At 42.8% G+C, this 19,073-nt stretch overlaps 1 protein-coding gene across 3 annotated transcripts in view; it reads left to right on the top strand.

Moving 5' to 3' along the window:
* The window catches only part of arhgef10la (Rho guanine nucleotide exchange factor (GEF) 10-like a), a 186,157-nt gene that overhangs the window by 28,561 nt on the left and 138,523 nt on the right, over positions 1–19,073 (top strand). The window contains exons 5-13 of one of the 3 annotated variants that reach the window (XM_080423025.1): positions 4,026–4,118; positions 5,126–5,253; positions 6,473–6,568; positions 7,331–7,439; positions 8,573–8,676; positions 10,052–10,129; positions 11,596–11,775; positions 13,639–13,755; positions 15,637–15,729. In XM_080423025.1, coding sequence (XP_080279151.1) covers positions 4,026–4,118; positions 5,126–5,253; positions 6,473–6,568; positions 7,331–7,439; positions 8,573–8,676; positions 10,052–10,129; positions 11,596–11,775; positions 13,639–13,755; positions 15,637–15,729 — 998 coding nt within the window. Of the gene's footprint in view, positions 1–4,025; positions 4,119–5,122; positions 5,254–6,472; positions 6,569–7,330; positions 7,440–8,572; positions 8,677–10,051; positions 10,130–11,595; positions 11,776–13,638; positions 13,756–15,636; positions 15,730–19,073 lie in introns of all 3 variants that reach the window. The other 2 variants (XM_080423024.1, XM_080423026.1) reach the window with 2 other exon arrangements.

The raw sequence follows: 19,073 nt of genomic DNA, 5'->3' as shown, positions 1-19,073 counted from the left end.
CGCAACGTCGCATGTTGACGGATGGGGGACATGATGATCTACGATCGGTATGCAATTCAAACGGCGCTGAGTCAGCTGAAGTGGACTTTGCTTTTTTAACAGTTTTTTTTGGCGGGCCTCTCTACTAGTTGAGTTTGAAATTGGCATTCCAGGATTATTGGGATGGAGGTGATTGATTGAGGGCGGGTTAGGTTAAGACTTTGACAGGGGCTAGTTTGGAATTGCAGCCTCTTGAAGGTGTTTTTTTAGGGCAGTTTTGAAAGTGAGTAGGATTTTACACACCTTTTCTCCTTTTGGTAGGGCATTCCACATTTTTGTTGCCTAGCATGAGAACGAGTTCATTCCCTTGTTTGTGCCAAATCTGAGTTTGACATGATCAGTGGAGCTGCCTCTGGTGTTGTGATTGTGGACTTGATTTTGACAGGTACATGGGTATCCCAATGTTGTGGTGTATGGTCACCATTCTCATCACGTCAAATGTTGCACTATATGGTCAAATGTCCCAAGCCGTCACCACTGTAGTACTACTTGAGAGTGAGAATGTGTAGTATAGGATGGCAGTGTTGGTCACTTAGTAAAGGCCTTTGCAGACAGAGCTTGTTGCATTTTTTACGCTTGTTGCACGATTAAAACACATCGAATTTGGTGTGCAATGCCGAGCGTATTCCCCCCCAAAAATCTCTCACTTTCCCGGGAAAATAACAACAGTCACAGGTCCCCCCATTATATATGTTTTAATTGTATGGCACATACATACACTGAATAATGTCTGTCACTTTCCCTGGCATGGCTTATACAGGACAGCCTGGAAATTATGCTTCTACAGGACAGCCTGGAAATGATGGCCTCACAAATTACCTGAACATTTATGGAGTGATTTGTTTTTTACTGATTTAATGTTTCAAACATTAATGGAAGGTGGCTGCAGTGTGGGATGTGACCTACTCCCCGATCTCCCGCAGTCCACTCAGGTCCAATAAACCCCCAACGAGAGCACCTGAGCTGGCAAATATAGCATTTGAGCATTGGGTTTCTCACTGAGGTTCCAAATTATGATGCAGTATAAGCTTATACCAAGTTGGGAGACGTCACTCTCCAGGAAAATATTCCAGCGATCCCGAATGTCTTGTGCAGCCCACATGCAGTTTTAATATGCCAGATGAGCCAGATGCCATTATGTAATCGAGATCTAAAAGATTGTCAATGCTCTTGTTTAAATATGTGATGGGGATCTATATTGTAAATATCTTATGTTGTCGTATCTTTGTATTCGCTATGTTATCATTGTCATACTGTAGAGGAGCATAGGGTGCTCAGAAAGAAACACAATGAGCCGTCAGAAGCAATTTTTTTGTGTTTGATATGGCATTGGTCAAATATCATGTAAATGAACTGATTTCTTGTTGGTCAGTCGACAAATCGAACTGGGGTCAATTAAAAAACAAACAAACTTGTGGCCGCAGCCACTTGCAGGACGACAATTTAGGAGTAGGTGTGCATGAGGTCATAGAGAACCATGTGTTCGATTTCAAAATGATATCGTCCGGACCCTGTCTGCAAAGGCCTTTAGTCTGTCGCTCAGACATCAGTGTGTTAGTATAATAATTCGCAGGCCGAGGACGCCAATTATTGAAAGTGAGCACCAACGTGCTGAACGTGACAGCATACTCTGTTCACCCATGACATGTGCATATGCATGCATGCGCACCGGACACAGACAAAGAGACACACAGAGAGACTGTGCACCTATAATATGTGCGTCTGTGCACCTACCACCTGCACGTTAGAGAGATGCCACTCACGCATGATTGTCGCCAACACAACAGTGTGATGCAGCAACAATAACAGTGGCAAGATTTGCGCTCCACTGAGCACATCTTTCTAGTTAGTTAGCTTTATTGAGGCTCGGCCACTATTGCTTAGTTGCATAATCTATTATTGTTGACCCTCAGAGACATTAAAGACGTATTCTACGCTACTACTGCTAGCACTACTAGTTTACTACTTCTATTACTACTACTGCTGCTATATTACCACCAATATATTATATTAATATATTATTTAGTATTATAGAATACTGCTATTTTGATATTATTGACACCACTACCATGTCCATGACTACAGTGAGGTTTATTCAAGTAGACCCATGGAGGGTAGACTCCAGGATGGTTTTGGTCCCCTGCCCTTTACCCTCAGACTTGGGTGCCCTCTTGGCTGGTGTTTATAATAATATGATAATTTGTTATCACATAATAGGCTAATAATTTAAATTCACAGAAAGATGCACCTCAACTACACCCCGCCCTTGACTTTCTTGACGTGTCATGTATGAAGCCTTACATTCTTAATAAGGGGTGTGTGTGCGTGTGTGTGTGTGCATGCGTGTGCGTGCGTGCGTGCGTGCTTGCGTGTGCGTGTGTGTGTGCGTGTGCGTGTGCGTGTGCGTGTGTGTGTGTGTGCGTGCTGTGTAATTTATTCCCCCCCCAGTGTGATGCTTATAATAAGCATGTAACTAAAATCATATTTGTACTGTGTCTCATAAATAAAATATACGGAGCATAACAAGATTACACTAACATGGATACAGAAGGACATTTTTAATACTGTACAGTATTGGACTGAACAACTGAACACTAGCTAACGGAATCACTTTCATGAAAAACATGGCAAAGCTGCTTTCTTCATGTAATAATGTGTTTAGAACATCAGGGTGAGAATGGATGTACATGTGTGGGTGGAGCTCATTGCTAGCCTCCATGCTTGTATTATATTGAAGTGTTTATATACTATAAGCCTGCAGCCCTCAGTTGTTTTATTCAGTTAACCATTGTGTTACCACTGGGCCAAGTGTTCATGAATCGTTATGAATTATGGAGTATTATTTGTTATAACAAGCATCCACAGCGTTTCATACCTCTGATATGGCCATTTTGCATTCGGATTAGATTTTGTGATATTAATTGCACAATATGCTTGCATCAACAACACCACACACAATATTCTGCCAATGATTTTCTGGTGGCACAAGGCCAACTGCTGAGACTTTTAAATAAAGGCCGTGCATTGTCATTTCCCTCCGTATAAGTGTTGTGCTATTGTGAGGAACTTCTGATGCAGGCTGTATTTTTAAGAGGGCCTAGTCCGTTTATTTGCTGATATGCTGATAATTTGGGAGATAGTTCAAATCCAGTTGTTCCCTTTCTTATTCTAAATACAGGGGAATGTAGAAAAGACAGAGTAATGGGGAGAAAGAGAGAGATATTAACAACATTTGTGAAAGTAATCCTCTTTTGTAGAGGAAGATTTGCTCTTTGTTCATCTCATGGATTGTATCCAAGGTTATTTATTAGAAGTTTAGTTGATTGCTGTTGACTAATCCATAGCAGAATACACATCTCCTGTCAGGTTAATTGAAAACAGTGATTGTTGCCAGTCGGTGGGGGGCTTAGAAGAAAGTGTTGCAGACAAATCACAGTTTAAAACCAAATCAATAAAGCTCACTGAGCCAAATTAGGCAGAAACACTCTCAAAGCAGTTAATGACAAATCCTGCAGAGTGTGGAGATAGAACAGGTCAATACCTCAAACAAGGTGGATACAATGATGCGCCGGCTCACGTAAAACCATTACAGCAATATACCTGAGAGTCGACTATCTCCCTGAAGTGGTGGAGAGGAGTAGACTTTTAAACACTATAGCGATGCAGTGAGAATGTAAATGTACGCATGCTGGGTAAAGTTCCAACTAGAGGGTGTACAGTAATATCAAGAATCTTTTTTATCTATTCCGCTTTGCCAAAAGGACTCAGGCTGCCTAGTTTTGACATGTTTTCATTTCTTGTCCTACAGATAGCTACACATACTGTAACAGATAGACAGATAGATAGGTAGACGGACGATTATAATATTTTATACTGACTGGGGGGCGTAGGATTTGAGGGAGATAGTAGTCACTTTGTAGCAAAGGACAGTATCCGTCGTTCTCTAGACTATATTAAAAAGCAATGTATTTTATTTTCTGTGCCAGGGATATGCAAGGTGGAGGCTGAGCCCCAGACAGACAGTCCTGACGTGATCTATGATGATGTACCCAGTGAGGACCCACATTCTCCTGAGGAAGGTCAGTGCAAGTGGTGGGTGGGTGCGGGGACTGTGTGTGTGTGAAGTGGGTTTCAACCCTTTTCATCTCAAGGTCCATTATTTATTCAGCCATGGACCACCATTTGATGAGATTTTGCCTCTCAGACTATTTTGTTACCATTGGATACGATTTTGTCCACAATTCCATGCTGTATTGATGTGGTACCATAGGAGAGACAACAGGCAAACGTTGATCAAAAATACAATCTTCTACATTCTCTTATTGTGTAAGACTTCTTGTAAATTAAGTAATGCAGATGATTAACAATAATTTAACTCTTGACAGAGTAAAATGAAACGGGTCCATTTGGTTTCATTTTACACTCTCAAGAGTTAAAGATCTATAAGGGTCCATTTGGTTACCAACTCTCCATCATTTAGCTGGGGACCACCTGGAACCCCCTCAAGGACCACTGGTGGTCCCCGGACCACTGGTTGAGAACCACTGTGTTAGTTCAAAGAAGAAGCATGGTGCATAGGGGCCTTGTCTGCTCTGGAAACCGCTTACAACACATTTCTCTGTGAGTGGTTGGATCAGCATTAATTGTGCTGATCCATTATCAATCTATCAGAGATAAGAGCCCTTTTTAAAGTCAAATCAATTGGATATTTCACAAGGGCAAAAAAGCCATTTGTGTAACTTATGTGCATTAGTCTGTCATTGATCCGCCATTTGCCAAAGGATCTCAGAGTGATCTCAAACATGGATACTTTTGTATTGTAATTGAACTGAAGGTATTGTTTTATGTTCGATGGATCTTCTACTTAAAGTCAAAGTGTTGCCTGGAAGTGTATGTGCTGCTTATGTTCGTGCTTGTGTGTCTTGTTGAGGTGCCCTTAAGCAAGTTGCTGAATCGATACCTGCTCACTTTGTATTTTGTTCAGCATTGTTCATTAGAGTATCAGCTACAGCTACTAAATGTGCGTGCGTTCATGTACAGTACATGCGTGCATGTGTGTATACTGTATATTCGTGTGTTTTAGTAGATATGATCTATGAAGATGTTCAGCGAGATGTTGGCCATTTGGACGCAGACAACGGCTGGAGTTCCAGTGAATTTGAGAGCTATGATGACCAGTCTGATACAGAGAGCAAACAACCAACACGCAGCAAGGTGTGTGGGCATCCATGTGTGCATGTTTGTGTGATAATGCATGTATGTGTATGGGGTGGGTACACGTCGGTGCTCGTGTCTGTCTGAAAAATATAAAAGAGCCGTCTAGGCTGTACACTGTCTTTGCAAGTAAACAACAAGCATTTCTTGTTGAAAATGCCTCAGAAACTCTCTTCTTTACTCGGCCAGAGACACTGTTATTCAGCTATGTGGCGTGACTGCGGTGTCTTTATCCTCCACATGATGGCACTGTGCTCACATTCACATCATGTCACTATTTGACACCTGCAGGCTGCAGCCTTCACTGTGCATGTCATTGTAGGCACAGGGACAGTTTAAAATAGTCACGGTAATAATACGAATAAGAATATAATATTTTTGCTGAGTTGAGTGATTATGAATGCACAGATTCCCAACACCTATACCTTTACATATTTTTACATATTGACGGTGTGTGGTTATGAATATCACTCCATTGAATCTTAAAATATCCTGATTTAAATCAATGTTTTCAGAATGGGAGGGAGGGGGAAAAAAGTGCTTGTTGTAGCAGGACTGAAATAAGATAGGCATTGCAGAGGTGTAATTACAGGGAGATACTGTATGAAAATCTCTCTCGGCTCCCCTGAATGCGTGTCCCAAGCCAATGAACACAAAAGGAAGATTTTGAGTACACTTTGTTGAGCGTAAAAGGAAGAAACTTTTAATTATAACGCCAATGCATTTAAGCCAACACAGCCTTCATGAGAAACACCTTGACTTTATAATTAAGGCTGCTTCATTAATTGTTCACGGAGTGTGGCTGAATTTTGCGTTTCAGTCGGTTCACTACTTAACTCCTTAGCACCTTGGGAGAGCTGATTTTTTTTCTTTTTTGCGACAGATTAGTTTTCCTTCATGTCTATCCCATGCTGCCTGCTTTCCCCTCCTCCACAAATCAGTGGCTATTAGTCTCAGCCATTAGCCCTTTTGACCAAAGCATTGCTTAAAGCTTTCACTCTTAGAGCATGGTGATTAATCCCTGGTGTTGCTTTGCCTGTTTTGCCTTGATCACTTTTACCCTCCATTTCCCTTGTCTGTCGTCTTCCTCCGCCCTCGGTCTTCCTTCCTTCCTTCCATGCTTCCCCTTTTGGCTTACTTAATGTGACGTGCCCCTCACCCCGCCACGCCAAAACCATTCACCCATCCGCCTCTCCTCCCCTCCGTACGTCACCTGTAGCTCCCCCCTGAAGTGCGTCGGCTGAGGGAGCGTTGTGCCAGGACCAAACGAGATCTGGCCATGAGGCTGGCCGGCAAGCACAACGGTGACACCAAGGTACCTCACTGGCTGTTAAACAATGGCAGTTCTACCAGTGTTTTCAAATTAGGAAGCCAAAAGCCAGAATATAGGAATAGGAACTGCTATTTTCACTACTACTACTATTTACTGCATGTTCACCGCTCTATTGCTGTCCCTTTCATCAACCCCAAGACAATTATTATTTTATTTTTTATTTTTTAAGATCAACGATTTGCTCTCCTTTCAGCTGCTGGAATATACAAGGATGGTCTGGGAAATAAATCACTTAGAGAGAGTTTTGTGTAACAGTGCACCAATTTTGTCTTGCGTAGAACTAATACAGCCAGTACAAAGCATGTGCATGAAGTAGCCTGTATGCTGCATGATCCAAAGACACTTTATCGTCGTCTCCTTCTTAATGTTTGTCAGCCATTCTATGGACGTGTGGTATGAGGACAGGTTTATGGGACACATTAACTACTAAATAGTATTCTGCTTGTTCACTTCCATGAACATCACAGCAAGTTGCTCCCAATTAATGACCTAGTTTCCTTAAGTGGCATCACTTAAAAATACTAGCGCTATGAGTGTATTCTGGGGTGTGTGGAGTCTGGTTGCAGGGTCTCTGTGATGCTCAGGGCGGGGTGGCTTGTGGTCAACTGTATTCTCCCCACATTGAGCAATGCTGCATGTTTCTGAATCACTGTTCCATTATCCGGAGTACCACTTTCGGCTCTTAACTCTTAGGCAAAGCTTCTTCCTTGGGAAATGACAGCCCTCCTCGCTCCTCTCAACCAGGTTCAGCAATTAATGAAGGCAGCCAAGAGTGGAACTAAGGATGGAATTGAGAAGACCAAAATAGCCGTCATGCGCCGGGTCTCCTTCCTCCACAAGAAAGACCAAACGGGTAAGCCTGTGAAAGTTTTGCAAGCATTTTCTTTGTTTAACTAACTTATGCCAGCTAGCCCTCGTGCATTGAAGGTCGTACTTTATTTAGCGATGCAGATTGTATGAGAAGAGATGCTTAAAATGTCTTGTGAACTCAATATGAACTCATTCTTTGACTTAGATAGCTGCTTGTGTGCGATGTTTGCCAAATCAAAGTATTGTTTACGAGCTGATTGAAGATAAAGTCTCCCCATTTGCTTTTTCCAATCCCTGCATTACTGGAGGAAAAAACAGCGGGAAAGAATAGCTCTAAATGAATAGATTTCCCCCCCAGAAAAAAACCAAAACAATGCAAGAATAAGTTAAGCTGCTTCACCCAGATTAAAGAAAGACGTTGTGGTCAGTTAAAAAAACAAAAGAAGAGTTGTGTTGTGGAACTCACGTGATACGATATAGCTCACACCCTTGGAATCCAAGCCCAACAATGGAGTGAGATTAGCATCCATTAATAGTGTTGAGCAGCTCCACAAACCGCAGATATCAATCCCCTCACGCCTCAAACAGAATCTCAGAGCCATCACGACGAGGTAAAGAGGCCAGTGTTGCTAATTTTAGTGTTGGATCAAGGGGGGCGGGGGGGTTGGCTGGGAAGCATTCTATTCCTTTCACCGAGACCCCTTGTTATCATTCCAAAGTCTTTAATTGGAACGAAGCGTGCTTCTGGTATCAGTGTCTTTACGGTTGTGGGTGAAGTGGAGATTTTTATGAGGGTCTTTGTACTCATGCAGAGAAGTGAGTGTGTCAGAGCACGGTTTTGCAGACTGTCTGTGTGCTCCCTTTGCTCCTACAGAGATAGTTTGTTTTGAAAGTTCCTTTTCTTCTCTTAGGGCCTTTCTCTGTCTCTCTCTCTCTCTTGCTCTCTCTCTTGTTTTTTGTTTTGTATAGAAAGAGGTCTCTTCCTATTTTAGAGGTAATAAACCTTCCGTGTCACAGTATGTCTCCAGCTGCTGTGAGGGGTCTGAATGCTCTTTCTCTCTCTTCACCTCTCTCTCTCTTTGTGTCTCTGTTTCTTTCCTCGTTCTCTCTCTCTCTCTCTCCTCTCTCCTCTCTCCCCTCTCTCTCTCTCTCTCTCTCTCTCTCTCTCCTTTGTAGAGGACCTTGACGATGATGCAGGGTACCTGGACGTGGCTCTATCAGAGTTCAAGCACCCTCCACCACAGCTGTGCCCCATGCCAGAGGGGCTGACCAGCCAACAGGTGCATGATCTGGCTGATTTAGAGTTTGTTGTGCACCGGTATCTCACATCGGTGTCATGCAGCAAAAATAGCAGATCGACAAGCACTGTGTCATGTGCCGAAAATACCAGATCTACAAGCACAGTGTCACACCCCAAAAATAGCAAATCTACAAGCACAGTCTCGCACAATGAAAATAGCAGATTCTGTATACAAGCTCACACCACAATTTGACACATTGTGAGCATGTAGATGTGCTATTTCAGCAAGTGACACCATCATATAATCATCATATCATGGAGAATAAATTAAGCATTTAACACCTGAGGCATTACCATGTGTTATTTGAACATTATAAAAAAAACTAAAAACAAGGTGCGAATCAAGTGTGCTCGCCATACTTTTGCTTCAATCCGCAGAGGAACAGTTGTAATCTATTTTCAAACATCTAAAGTAACCCGGAATGGTCTGGTCAAACCAGGTCTGCTAGTTGCTAATTCTGTGTTTTGTATAATTTAGGTTGTTCTATGCAGCATTAAAAAAACAACTACAGAACTAATTTGAGAGAAATGCAGGAGAAATGCATGAAGGGGCACTACTACTACAGTGTGTGATACACCCCAGGAAGCATTGTACTTAATTATAATGAGAACACAATGGAATGTGTAATAATAATTCATGTTCAAAACCTCACTCAGTGAACCCCAACAGCCAATAATAATCATATAGTCTTAGTCATGACATTTTTATTATGTACTATAACATTATTTCATATTATGCTTTGACGTGGTTATGATGTACAATAGGTATTTGCTGCACAGATCATTGTGATAATGTGATCTTGATGGCTCACTGTTCATTTCAAGTGAAAGGCTACTTTCTTTGTAAAATAATGCATGTAGTATCTGCACATATCGAGGTACCAAGCATTTGCATGAAGAGACAGTTTACATAAGACTCCAGCGTGTCAAGTCTATGCTCTGGGCTATTATGTGCATACTCAAGTGGATGCATTTGCTCTCTCCTATCTCTCTTTTGTATTTTTCTTTTTTACATCTCTATAGGTACTATTCTGGTAATGCTGTCTGGAGAGACACTGAGTTTTATTGAATCCAAAGAAAACCCCAGCTCCTTTCATGTCAATGTTTAAAACCTCTACCATTAAGCTCTGAAACAACGGGAGCCTCCTTCATAGTGAGCTACCCTGCTTCAAGTCCTTTACCTCCCTGTGACAAACACATGATTATAGTGCCATCCATCAACCTGTTCTCTGCTTAACTGGAACCACACCGCACCCAGCAGCGCCTCAACCTGCCCCCCCCTCCCCTCCCGTCACCATCATGTCCTCTTAAGGTGCCTGAATTATCCTGACAGGTCCTTGCCTGTGTCTTCCCAGGTTGTCAGACGCCATATCCTGGGCTCCATCATTCAGAGCGAACGCAGCTACCTGGAGTCTCTCAGGAGGATCCTGCAGGTGAGAAGGCCCCCCACCACAACCAAAGCCCAAACCATCACCCCTCTTCTCTGCCATGTGCAATACCTTCACAGTGTAGGCGTTACGAGTTAAAAGCAGTGATATCCATCAAATTACCTGGGTGTCTTGGCGTAAATAATTTTGATGAAACAGCTTTGCTTGCTCCTGAGGCGTTGTGCAGATGCTGAGGGAGAGAGATAGAGCGAGAGAGTATAGAGTTCGGTCCTTTCTCTTTAATCCCTTGTTTTTTTGGCATGCAAAAGAGATTATTGTTATCTCCTCACCGAGAAAAGCAAAAAGAAAGGCCTGCCCAAATGGATACAACAGAAATCAATGTGCAGTGAATTCTCTTGCTGTCAAGACACAGTGGTTAGACCTTTTGTTGTCGAATGACACAAAGGGTTTGTTTTATACATTTCCTATTCGGCCCCTTTGAATTGGGTCTTGTTATTCAGCAAGTCTAGCCAAGTGGTAAATAGTGACTCTCTGGATAGAATGAATATGAAAGGCAAAAGGCCTCAGGCTGAAATAGACAACGAACTTCTTTAAAAATATATAGAATTGCTAAAAGAAAAACAGATTACACAATTGTTGCCTTAAGTTTGGCCGCCTGTGCATAATCTTTATGTCAATGATTATATTGCCATGATGGATTTATGGTCGATCGGCTTGTAAATAAACAATATAAATAACCACCTGTCCATCCCATTGTGGTTCAAGTAGATTAGTTTAATGCTATTGGTTATTTTCCTTTCGGCTTCATGTTCAACTTGTACACAACAACACTATCAATATGTTCACATGAAAAGCCATTTCACTTGTCTCCAGAGACTTCTTTCTTTATTTTCACATAAATAAACTCATTTCAGGTCTACATTCATAATTCCCAAGGGGGCTGACGAGTCAATCAGTAGCCCTGCATCCAGCTGATGTTGCCTCTGCTGGGACTTGTCTTTAGCCATTATCATTCTGCCATTCATTATTACATTTCACCTTGAGTGTTAGACACTGTTGTGATGCAGAGTGTGTTCAGTAGACAGTAGACTAGTTTTCTATATACTGTGACTGTGTAGTGTAAATCTCTCTAGAGCTGAGCGATCACATTCTTTTGTTCTTTTTGTCGGTCTGTTCTTTTCTTTTGTTTTTACTGTCTGGAACAACCTTTGAGATGGAGGATATACTGTCCACTCGCCGCAAACACACCCACACATACTACTAATTCACTGATGTGCACACACACACGCACGCACGTGCGCGCACACACACACACACACACACACACACACACACACACACACACACACACACACACACACACACACACACACACACACACACACACACACACACACACACACACACACACACACACACACACACACACACACACACTTTATTACCCATGCATGCATAAACAACATTGACACCTTAAAAAATAACTGCATTTTCTATCTCAATCTCATCAGGAGTACCACAGACCCTTGATGGAAGCTGATCCCCGAATCCTGAGCCCAAGGAAAATCAGGCCTATATTCTTCAGACTGTGGGAGATCACGCAGTGTCATTCCATGTTCCAGATTGCGCTGGCTTCGCGTGTGGCTGAGTGGGACAGCAGCGAGAAAATTGGAGACTTATTTGTCGCTTCGGTTAGTGTCTCTGTGTGTGTGTGTGTGTGTGTGTGTATGCCACATTTCTACATGTCTGTGAAATGAAAATGAAAATTGGAGATTTATTTGTGCTTTGGTTACAGTATGTTTGCACACATGTGTGAGTGTTTGTATTCTGCCTCTGCCGGTGTACTGTATAAAATGCAATCAAGAACTTGTTTGCCAGGTAAAGGGGCTCAGTTTTTTCTTGCCTTTTCTATCTAACATTAAAACAGCATCTCACCACTACCAGCATTATGACAAGGTACAGGTTTTAGACTGTGCAGGAGTAGTTTACCCCAAACATGGAGTCAATTATAGCTGTGATGAATATCACCACCACATCCAATGGGATCTTTTATACACATTTACAGATTTCTGGCAACAAAATGGTAGTGTTACGTATGAGCTTTCAGTTAAGACCCTCAGCAGTGTGCTCATCCATAAGGCCCGCTCTTTATTTGTCTATTAGACGGGCCACATTTCGACCCTCTCCCTCTCAGTCGGTCATTATAGTGTTGTTCAATTGATATTCACGGGTTCGGGCCACCAAATGAGTCCTCGCTGAAAGAGAGGGCCGGTGGAACTGTGATGGTGCTCCTCATCGATTTTTCCCTTTTCATGTGGCCATGCATTTGTCAGCCTCTGGGGCCAGCAGTAATGTTTGGTAATGGCCCTCACTGTGACAGGAGGGATATGGTGCTGGCTCCCTGTGGAAGGTGAAGGGTTAATTTGGATTCACCAATTTGCGATTCTCTCATTTTCCTGACGCGTCGGACTGCTGCCAGCAGTGCCCTGCGTGGGTTTAATTGAAAGGAGAGAGAATTAATGTCTTCCCCATTATAGGCAGGCCTCACATACACATACATGCAGGCACACATGCAGACACATTGATGTACAGCTACTGTACATACACACATGCAGTACATAAACACAGTAAAATCCTCAGTGTTTATTCCTACTAACAACAACACTACATGTTTAAGGCAGTGGTGCTGATCTTGAGAGATTAATAGATTTGTAACTGAGAGTGTAACCAAATGGACCCGTAAGGTTACATTTGCACAGGATTTTACTGTGTACACACAGCACAGACACATACTGTATACATGCATACAGTATGCACATGTTGTTGTATACTCATAGATTGCTCATAGTCTTCAAATGGCTTGTGAAGGTATCATGGTCTGTATCAGATCAGGTCAAATGTTAGATACGTAAAGGGCTATCCTGTAGTCTCTCCTAACACTGAAATGACCTATGTTTTTTTTCCTGAAAGTGCAATTTCTAGATTGGCCCTTCTCTGACTTTGACTGAATGTCCAATATATCAGAGGAAAATACATGGATGTCACAGACAAATAATCCAACATGACAGACCACTGGACCCTCTGGCTATAGGGCTTGTATTATCTCCAGGGATTTCATTTACACAATGTTTCAGATAAACAGCTGTTGGCGGCTGTTTATCTGGCCATACCCCCCCCCCCCCCCCCCGATTGCCCAGTCTATGTGTCGAAGTGTCCCTGAGCAGCACTTAACCCCTTACTGTTCACCGGATGCTGTATTGATACCACCCACTGCGCCTAAGCACTTCAACCTAACGCTCCCTATACCGGGAGGAAAGAAATAGTTGATCTACAAGCTCATGTTGCGATGCGTTGTGAGCTTGTAGATCTGCTATTGCTGACGAAGAGATTCGATTTAGAAGGAAGTGCATTCAGGTCAGTTTCACTAAGAATAGAGGGTTTAAGTGGTTGGGTAATTGCAGAGGACACATTTTTCTTACATTTTCATGTGCAAAAATATCCAAAAGCAATGTGGACTAAATTATTTCTATGAATTATTCTTTGTTTCCATCTAGTTTTCCAAGTCCATGGTGCTCGATGTGTACAGCGATTATGTGAACAACTTCACCAATGCCATGGCGCTCATTAAAAAGGCGTGCATGTCCAAGCCTGCCTTTCTGGAGTTCTTGAAGGTGAGATTCATGAAGTATTTGGTGGATTACTTTATCCCATCGCTTTTCTTCTTTTTTTTAATTCTTTATATATCTCTGCCAGGCTGAAGGCAAGGGGGAAACATTATGTGTTCTCCCCTGTTTGATTGTCTGGCTTTCCGGGGCTAATCTCACAAACGGCAGGCCGATCAGCACCAGATTTGTTGTGCACATTGACAGTAGGCCAAGGAGGTAGCTCCATGCATTTGCTTTTTCACATATTCTTCTTTAAGTTTCTAATGGTAGTCATTAGCGGTTAGATCAGGCTGAAACCTTGCCAAAATACAAAGAGTCATGTCATACTTACGTTATAGATGACTAATACCACAAAGTTGCCCAAATATGGAATTCTACCTGGCCTGGCTGGCGGAGATATGTTACATCTCTCTCTCTCTCTCTATCTGTCTCTCTGTCTCTCTGTCTCTCTGTCTGTCTCTCTCTCTCTCTCTCTCTCTCTCTCTCTCTCTCTCTCTCTCTCCTCTCCTCTCCTCTCCACTCCTCTCCTCTCTCTATCTAAAATGTGGTGGGGAGGAGACTGTTCTGTGCTCTCTGTGGTGTTGATTGTGTTGAATGCGTTCACTGAGTATAATACTTTAAAGGCATAGAGCCTTATTTATACTGTGTAGGACGACCCTTGTGAGTGTGAGCCAGATTTTTTGGCTCATTGACGTAATTTGGAACGTCTGTCATCCTTGTCAGTGAGTATTGAGTATAAATACCCCAAGCTATGAGCCTTAGCCATTGCTTGTCTTACACAGTTTAAATTAGGCTTAACTGTCAGGATGACTTAACCAAGCCTCTCCCATACCAGAATGAACAATTCTCACATGCCATAATCTGATTGTGTTGAATGATGCCTATTAGTTACCCTTAAAATATTTATTATTTTTATTTCACTGTTGTAGTCGTAATTGGTGGTTAAATCAGTCTACGGGCTGCTCAAATTACGAACCAATAAAAACTGTAACAGCAATTAAATTTGTGTATTACAGTTGCCTGAAAACAAAAAAGCAAAATGTTTGCTAGATCACAGAGAAATAACAGTGTGCTAACATTGTACACAAGAACCTGGAATAAATGCAAAGGCCAATGTGACTATTTAAAGTTACCATTTAGAGAGATGGTGTAGTGTCTAAAAGGTCACACGTTCAATCTATTCAACGCCCAGTGTGTGTCCATCAACAGCTAGGTGCCCTGTCAAAATGTCCTTGAGCTGGACAATTAAACCCTACCTGCTGTCATTTGAAGTCACTCTGGGTAAATGCCAAGCCATGACAATGACTGGTATCTTTATACACTTTTATACATATAGCTGTCGCGTGCTTTTGTGCACTCCAGGAAAAGATGCAGTGTTAAAGCACATTACAGTCCATAACACATATTTATTTCTCCTTCCACTTCTGCCTCATACTGCAGTGCATCCCTCCCATCTACTAAATGCACCCGATGCATCTGACGATTTGCCATTATACTGAACCTGTCAACGTTGCACATATTTTATGCTTTTTTTGTGATAAAGCGCGATAATGCTCACCACTGCAATATAGCTTTCTGTGCAGTGACCCGAACCCACGCTTCTACGTGTTACATGCACGCACATGCAGGCATGAACGCACACATACACACAAACCGCTTCCTTTGGCATACGTGCCCTGATATCACTAACTTACTGTACGTGCCAAGGCACGCTCCCACACAACTGAAGATCCACAGGGTATTCTATCTATCCTGCTCCTATCAAAGCAGGAGAAACATTCCTTCTGCTTTCTGTCAGGAGAAATCTCTCTTCTTCCACATTCTACTCACCTCTTGACCTGATTCTCTCTCTCTCTCTCCAACTCTCTATCTTTAACTCTCTTTCAGAAGAAACAAGCATCCAGTGTTGACCGGATCACCCTGTATGGCTTAATGGTGAAGCCCATTCAGAGATTCCCTCAATTCATTCTCCTCCTGCAGGTACATGCTGTGGTTTGTTTTTAATTTTGTGTTCTCAAGGCTACTGTTATTAAACTGAAGCAAGCTCAATATGGGAAACTCGGTGTAGGGTCCAAAGCTTGGCAGCAATGTCCATAAGTATCAAAAATGAAATCCTGGAAATCGATAATGGATAACAACGAAATGCATAAAGTCAGACCTCACGTACCATTACAGGAGTGTTGCAAGTTGGATAACAAATTACAAATACAATTTAGGCATTTACTGTAGAAACAATTCTGTATAAATTAGCTATTATCTAGAGCGATTTTTGAAATCCGAGTACCGGTAAATCACATGAAACCTAGTCAAAAAACGACAGGATGGTAAGAAGGGGGAGTCCGCACAACTCTTAGCCACGACAGAATAGTTCTCCTCAGGGTTGACGAACTTAAGAGAAGCATTTATTTTACCCTCTTTGTGTACCTTACTGGATCACCTGCAAGTGAGGAGTCCCCACCGGGAGGACGTAGTGCTTCCATCCTACAATTCCCTGCTGACAGGTGATGACAAAGATCACCCTCCTCCCCCGGCCTCCCTCCCCCTTATTTCCTTTTTCCTGGATGTTTTGTTTCTTAGCTAAGCCTCCCCCCCTTTTTTAAAAAAAGATATTTTTGGGGCTTTTTTGCCTTTATTGATAGTATACCATAAGCCAAATTCCAATACCGAAAATCTCGGCCACTCACTCACTCCCACTCTGTCACTCCAGCTTGACCCGGAAATAGTTTGGGCCCAATTGTTCATTTGCTTCTTGGAGGAGGCGAGTGGAGGAGCCGAGTCGGCTCTCCGAGTCCGCATGCAGCGAGTGTACATGAAGTGTAGGCTCGACCCCCCCCCCCCCCTCTTAAATGAAGACACACATTTAATGCTGAATTATAGAGTTTCAGCTGATAAAGTAACTGAAAAGACCGCAACAAGCCACTGGCTTTATTGCGTTGTATGATATAAAGCATAATACAATATATACATTGTAATATAGGCTATTGTGCACACTTCTTCTGTCTCAAAAGCTGATAGTTAATTTCTGAATGTGCATGCCTGAATGCACGGACTACTATAAATGACTATGACAAAGATTATGTTTAAAATAATGTATTGTATTTATTTATGTGGACTGAATATGATGTAATTCAGCTGTATGAGATGTCATAAGTGATCGCGGATTTTGCCGTGGCTTTGAAATGACGCTAGAGTGCATTCCGAACCTGTGAGGCCAACGGTCGACCACTCCGTCCTCACATTTAATCCTCTCCTCCTCGCAGGGGCGGGGCTTAGAAGCGAGTGGAGGACGCGAGGAGAGTGAGCGAGTGACCGAGTTTGGCGGATTGGAATTCAGCTATAGAGTTAATCTAGAGGGCGGACGGCCCCGCCCCGCCCCCACCTATTCATTTCAATGAAAGTTGCACTTCCAAATTTTTCTTGATTTGAGCACCAAATTTTGCTCGAATGCGGAAGACTTCAGCACCGAGCAGGTGCACTAGGGTTTCAAACGGTTGAAGCATGCGCAGAAGCGCTTTAAATGCGGAAGTCCTGCTATCCAAGATTTGACCACCAGGCGACGGCAGCTTTACTGTCATACCGCGGTTCTGGGAGCTTGTAGTATACAGTGAAGATGGACAGGAAACAGGGAGAGAGAGACGGGGAAAGACACAGGGAAAGACGCGTAGTTGTAACGTTCTAACATTGTAGTTCCGTGTCTACTTTATCTGTTAATGTTTGGAGTTTCAATAGAATATTTGGTGAGAAATTAGTAAATTGTATTTCATTGCAACTGCTTAAGAAGAGAACTCATTAGTCAACCATAGCTTGTCAATTCATCTTTTAATTATTTTTCTTCTCCCCAATTTAGTCGTTATGCCAATTAATTCTTCCACACACACATTTTTGTGTTATCACTGCTGTTGTATCCTACTGACTCACCTGTCAGTGAGGGGCGCCCGCCGGTAGGACATAGAGCCCCCCCCGCGCACACACACACACACACACACACTCCCCCAGGTGCCGCCCCAGCCTGTAGGAATACATGCAGTGACAAATATCACCCTCCCCGCCTGGCTTCCCTCCCCCTAACATGAACATGGGCCAATTGTGTTCGTATAGGCGCTCGACAAAGCCAGATGCACCGCGGTGGATTCAAACCCCCAGCATCTGCGGTGGTGGGCAGGCACTTAAGCACTGTGCCACCCAAGCGCTTTACTCTTTTGGTTATTTTTTCCCTGTGTATAAAGGCATGGTGCCGGGTCACTTCACACAGTCTGTCATTGTCCATCAGCGGTGGTGCTGCACCATTGGCTAATCGATGCATGTAGTGTGACGTGTGCTGTCCTTGCTTAGTCTAGTGTATTGTGACTGTCAACCTGCTTTATCTTTTGTGTCCTTCAGAATAAGCTTGTTTTGTGGATGGTTATGATAGGATATCAGCTATTTTACAGTTGTGAATTAAACAAACAAAAAAGTTGTATTAGAAGTGCCCCTTGAGTGCTTCACCCCTGGGCCTCTGAGAGTCTAGCTATGCCACTGTTAGAAAGGCTCCAGGGAGCATGTCAGTGTAACACCCAAAAATACTGTATACCTACTGCAATAGACATGCCTGGAGATGACAGAAGCCTGGATAGGGAGCTGAGCAGTATCCTTGGTGAGGAACGGTCTGATCCTTCGGATGTTGTTTGATCCTTCGGATGTACATTTGTAAGATAAGATTTGTAAGATAACTTGATCCTGTAAGCCTACTGGATCAAGTGATCGTTGCAATTTGGGTCTTGAAGGAGAGATGACTGTCCAGTACCTCACCTCACCTAGAATCTTAGCATTTGGAACAGAAGCCACTTGGGAGTTGTCAATAGAAATGGAAAGATCCTGCAGACGGCAGGGCTTTCCCGGGAAGAAGACAATTCTCTGTTTATCTCTGCTTGTGGGAGCTTGTGGGAAGACATCTACTATGAGATGTCAGCCAGGCATTCAGCGATGCACACTTCAACATGTGTGCCAGGGGGAGGGAGGGAAAGAACAAAATAGCTGATTGTCATCAACATAACAGTGATAGGAGAGCTTGGTGCAAAGGGAAAAAGTAGTGGGCCAAGTAGAGGGTACCTTTCCAAGAAACCTGGTAGGAGGTCCATTCAGTCAGGTAGGAGGAGAACCACTTTAGTGCCGTCCCAGTGATCCCAAGGTCAAGGTCATATTTGTGTTGTTCGTAGTATAGAGACTATAGCTGTTATTTTAGTTGTTATTGTTATTATTGCAACATTCTGTCTCCCCCCCAATCACGGAGGAGGAAGTGTAGGGTCTCTGTAAATGAAAGAATATAGTCTTGATTTACAAGTAAA

This window comes from Gymnoscopelus braueri (assembly GCF_963280865.1).
Source record: "Gymnoscopelus braueri genome assembly, chromosome: 3".
Classification (NCBI taxonomy): Eukaryota; Metazoa; Chordata; class Actinopteri; order Myctophiformes; family Myctophidae; genus Gymnoscopelus; species Gymnoscopelus braueri.
Note: the sequence above shows the minus strand (reverse complement) of the source record. Positions and strands in the feature narration are given on the sequence as shown.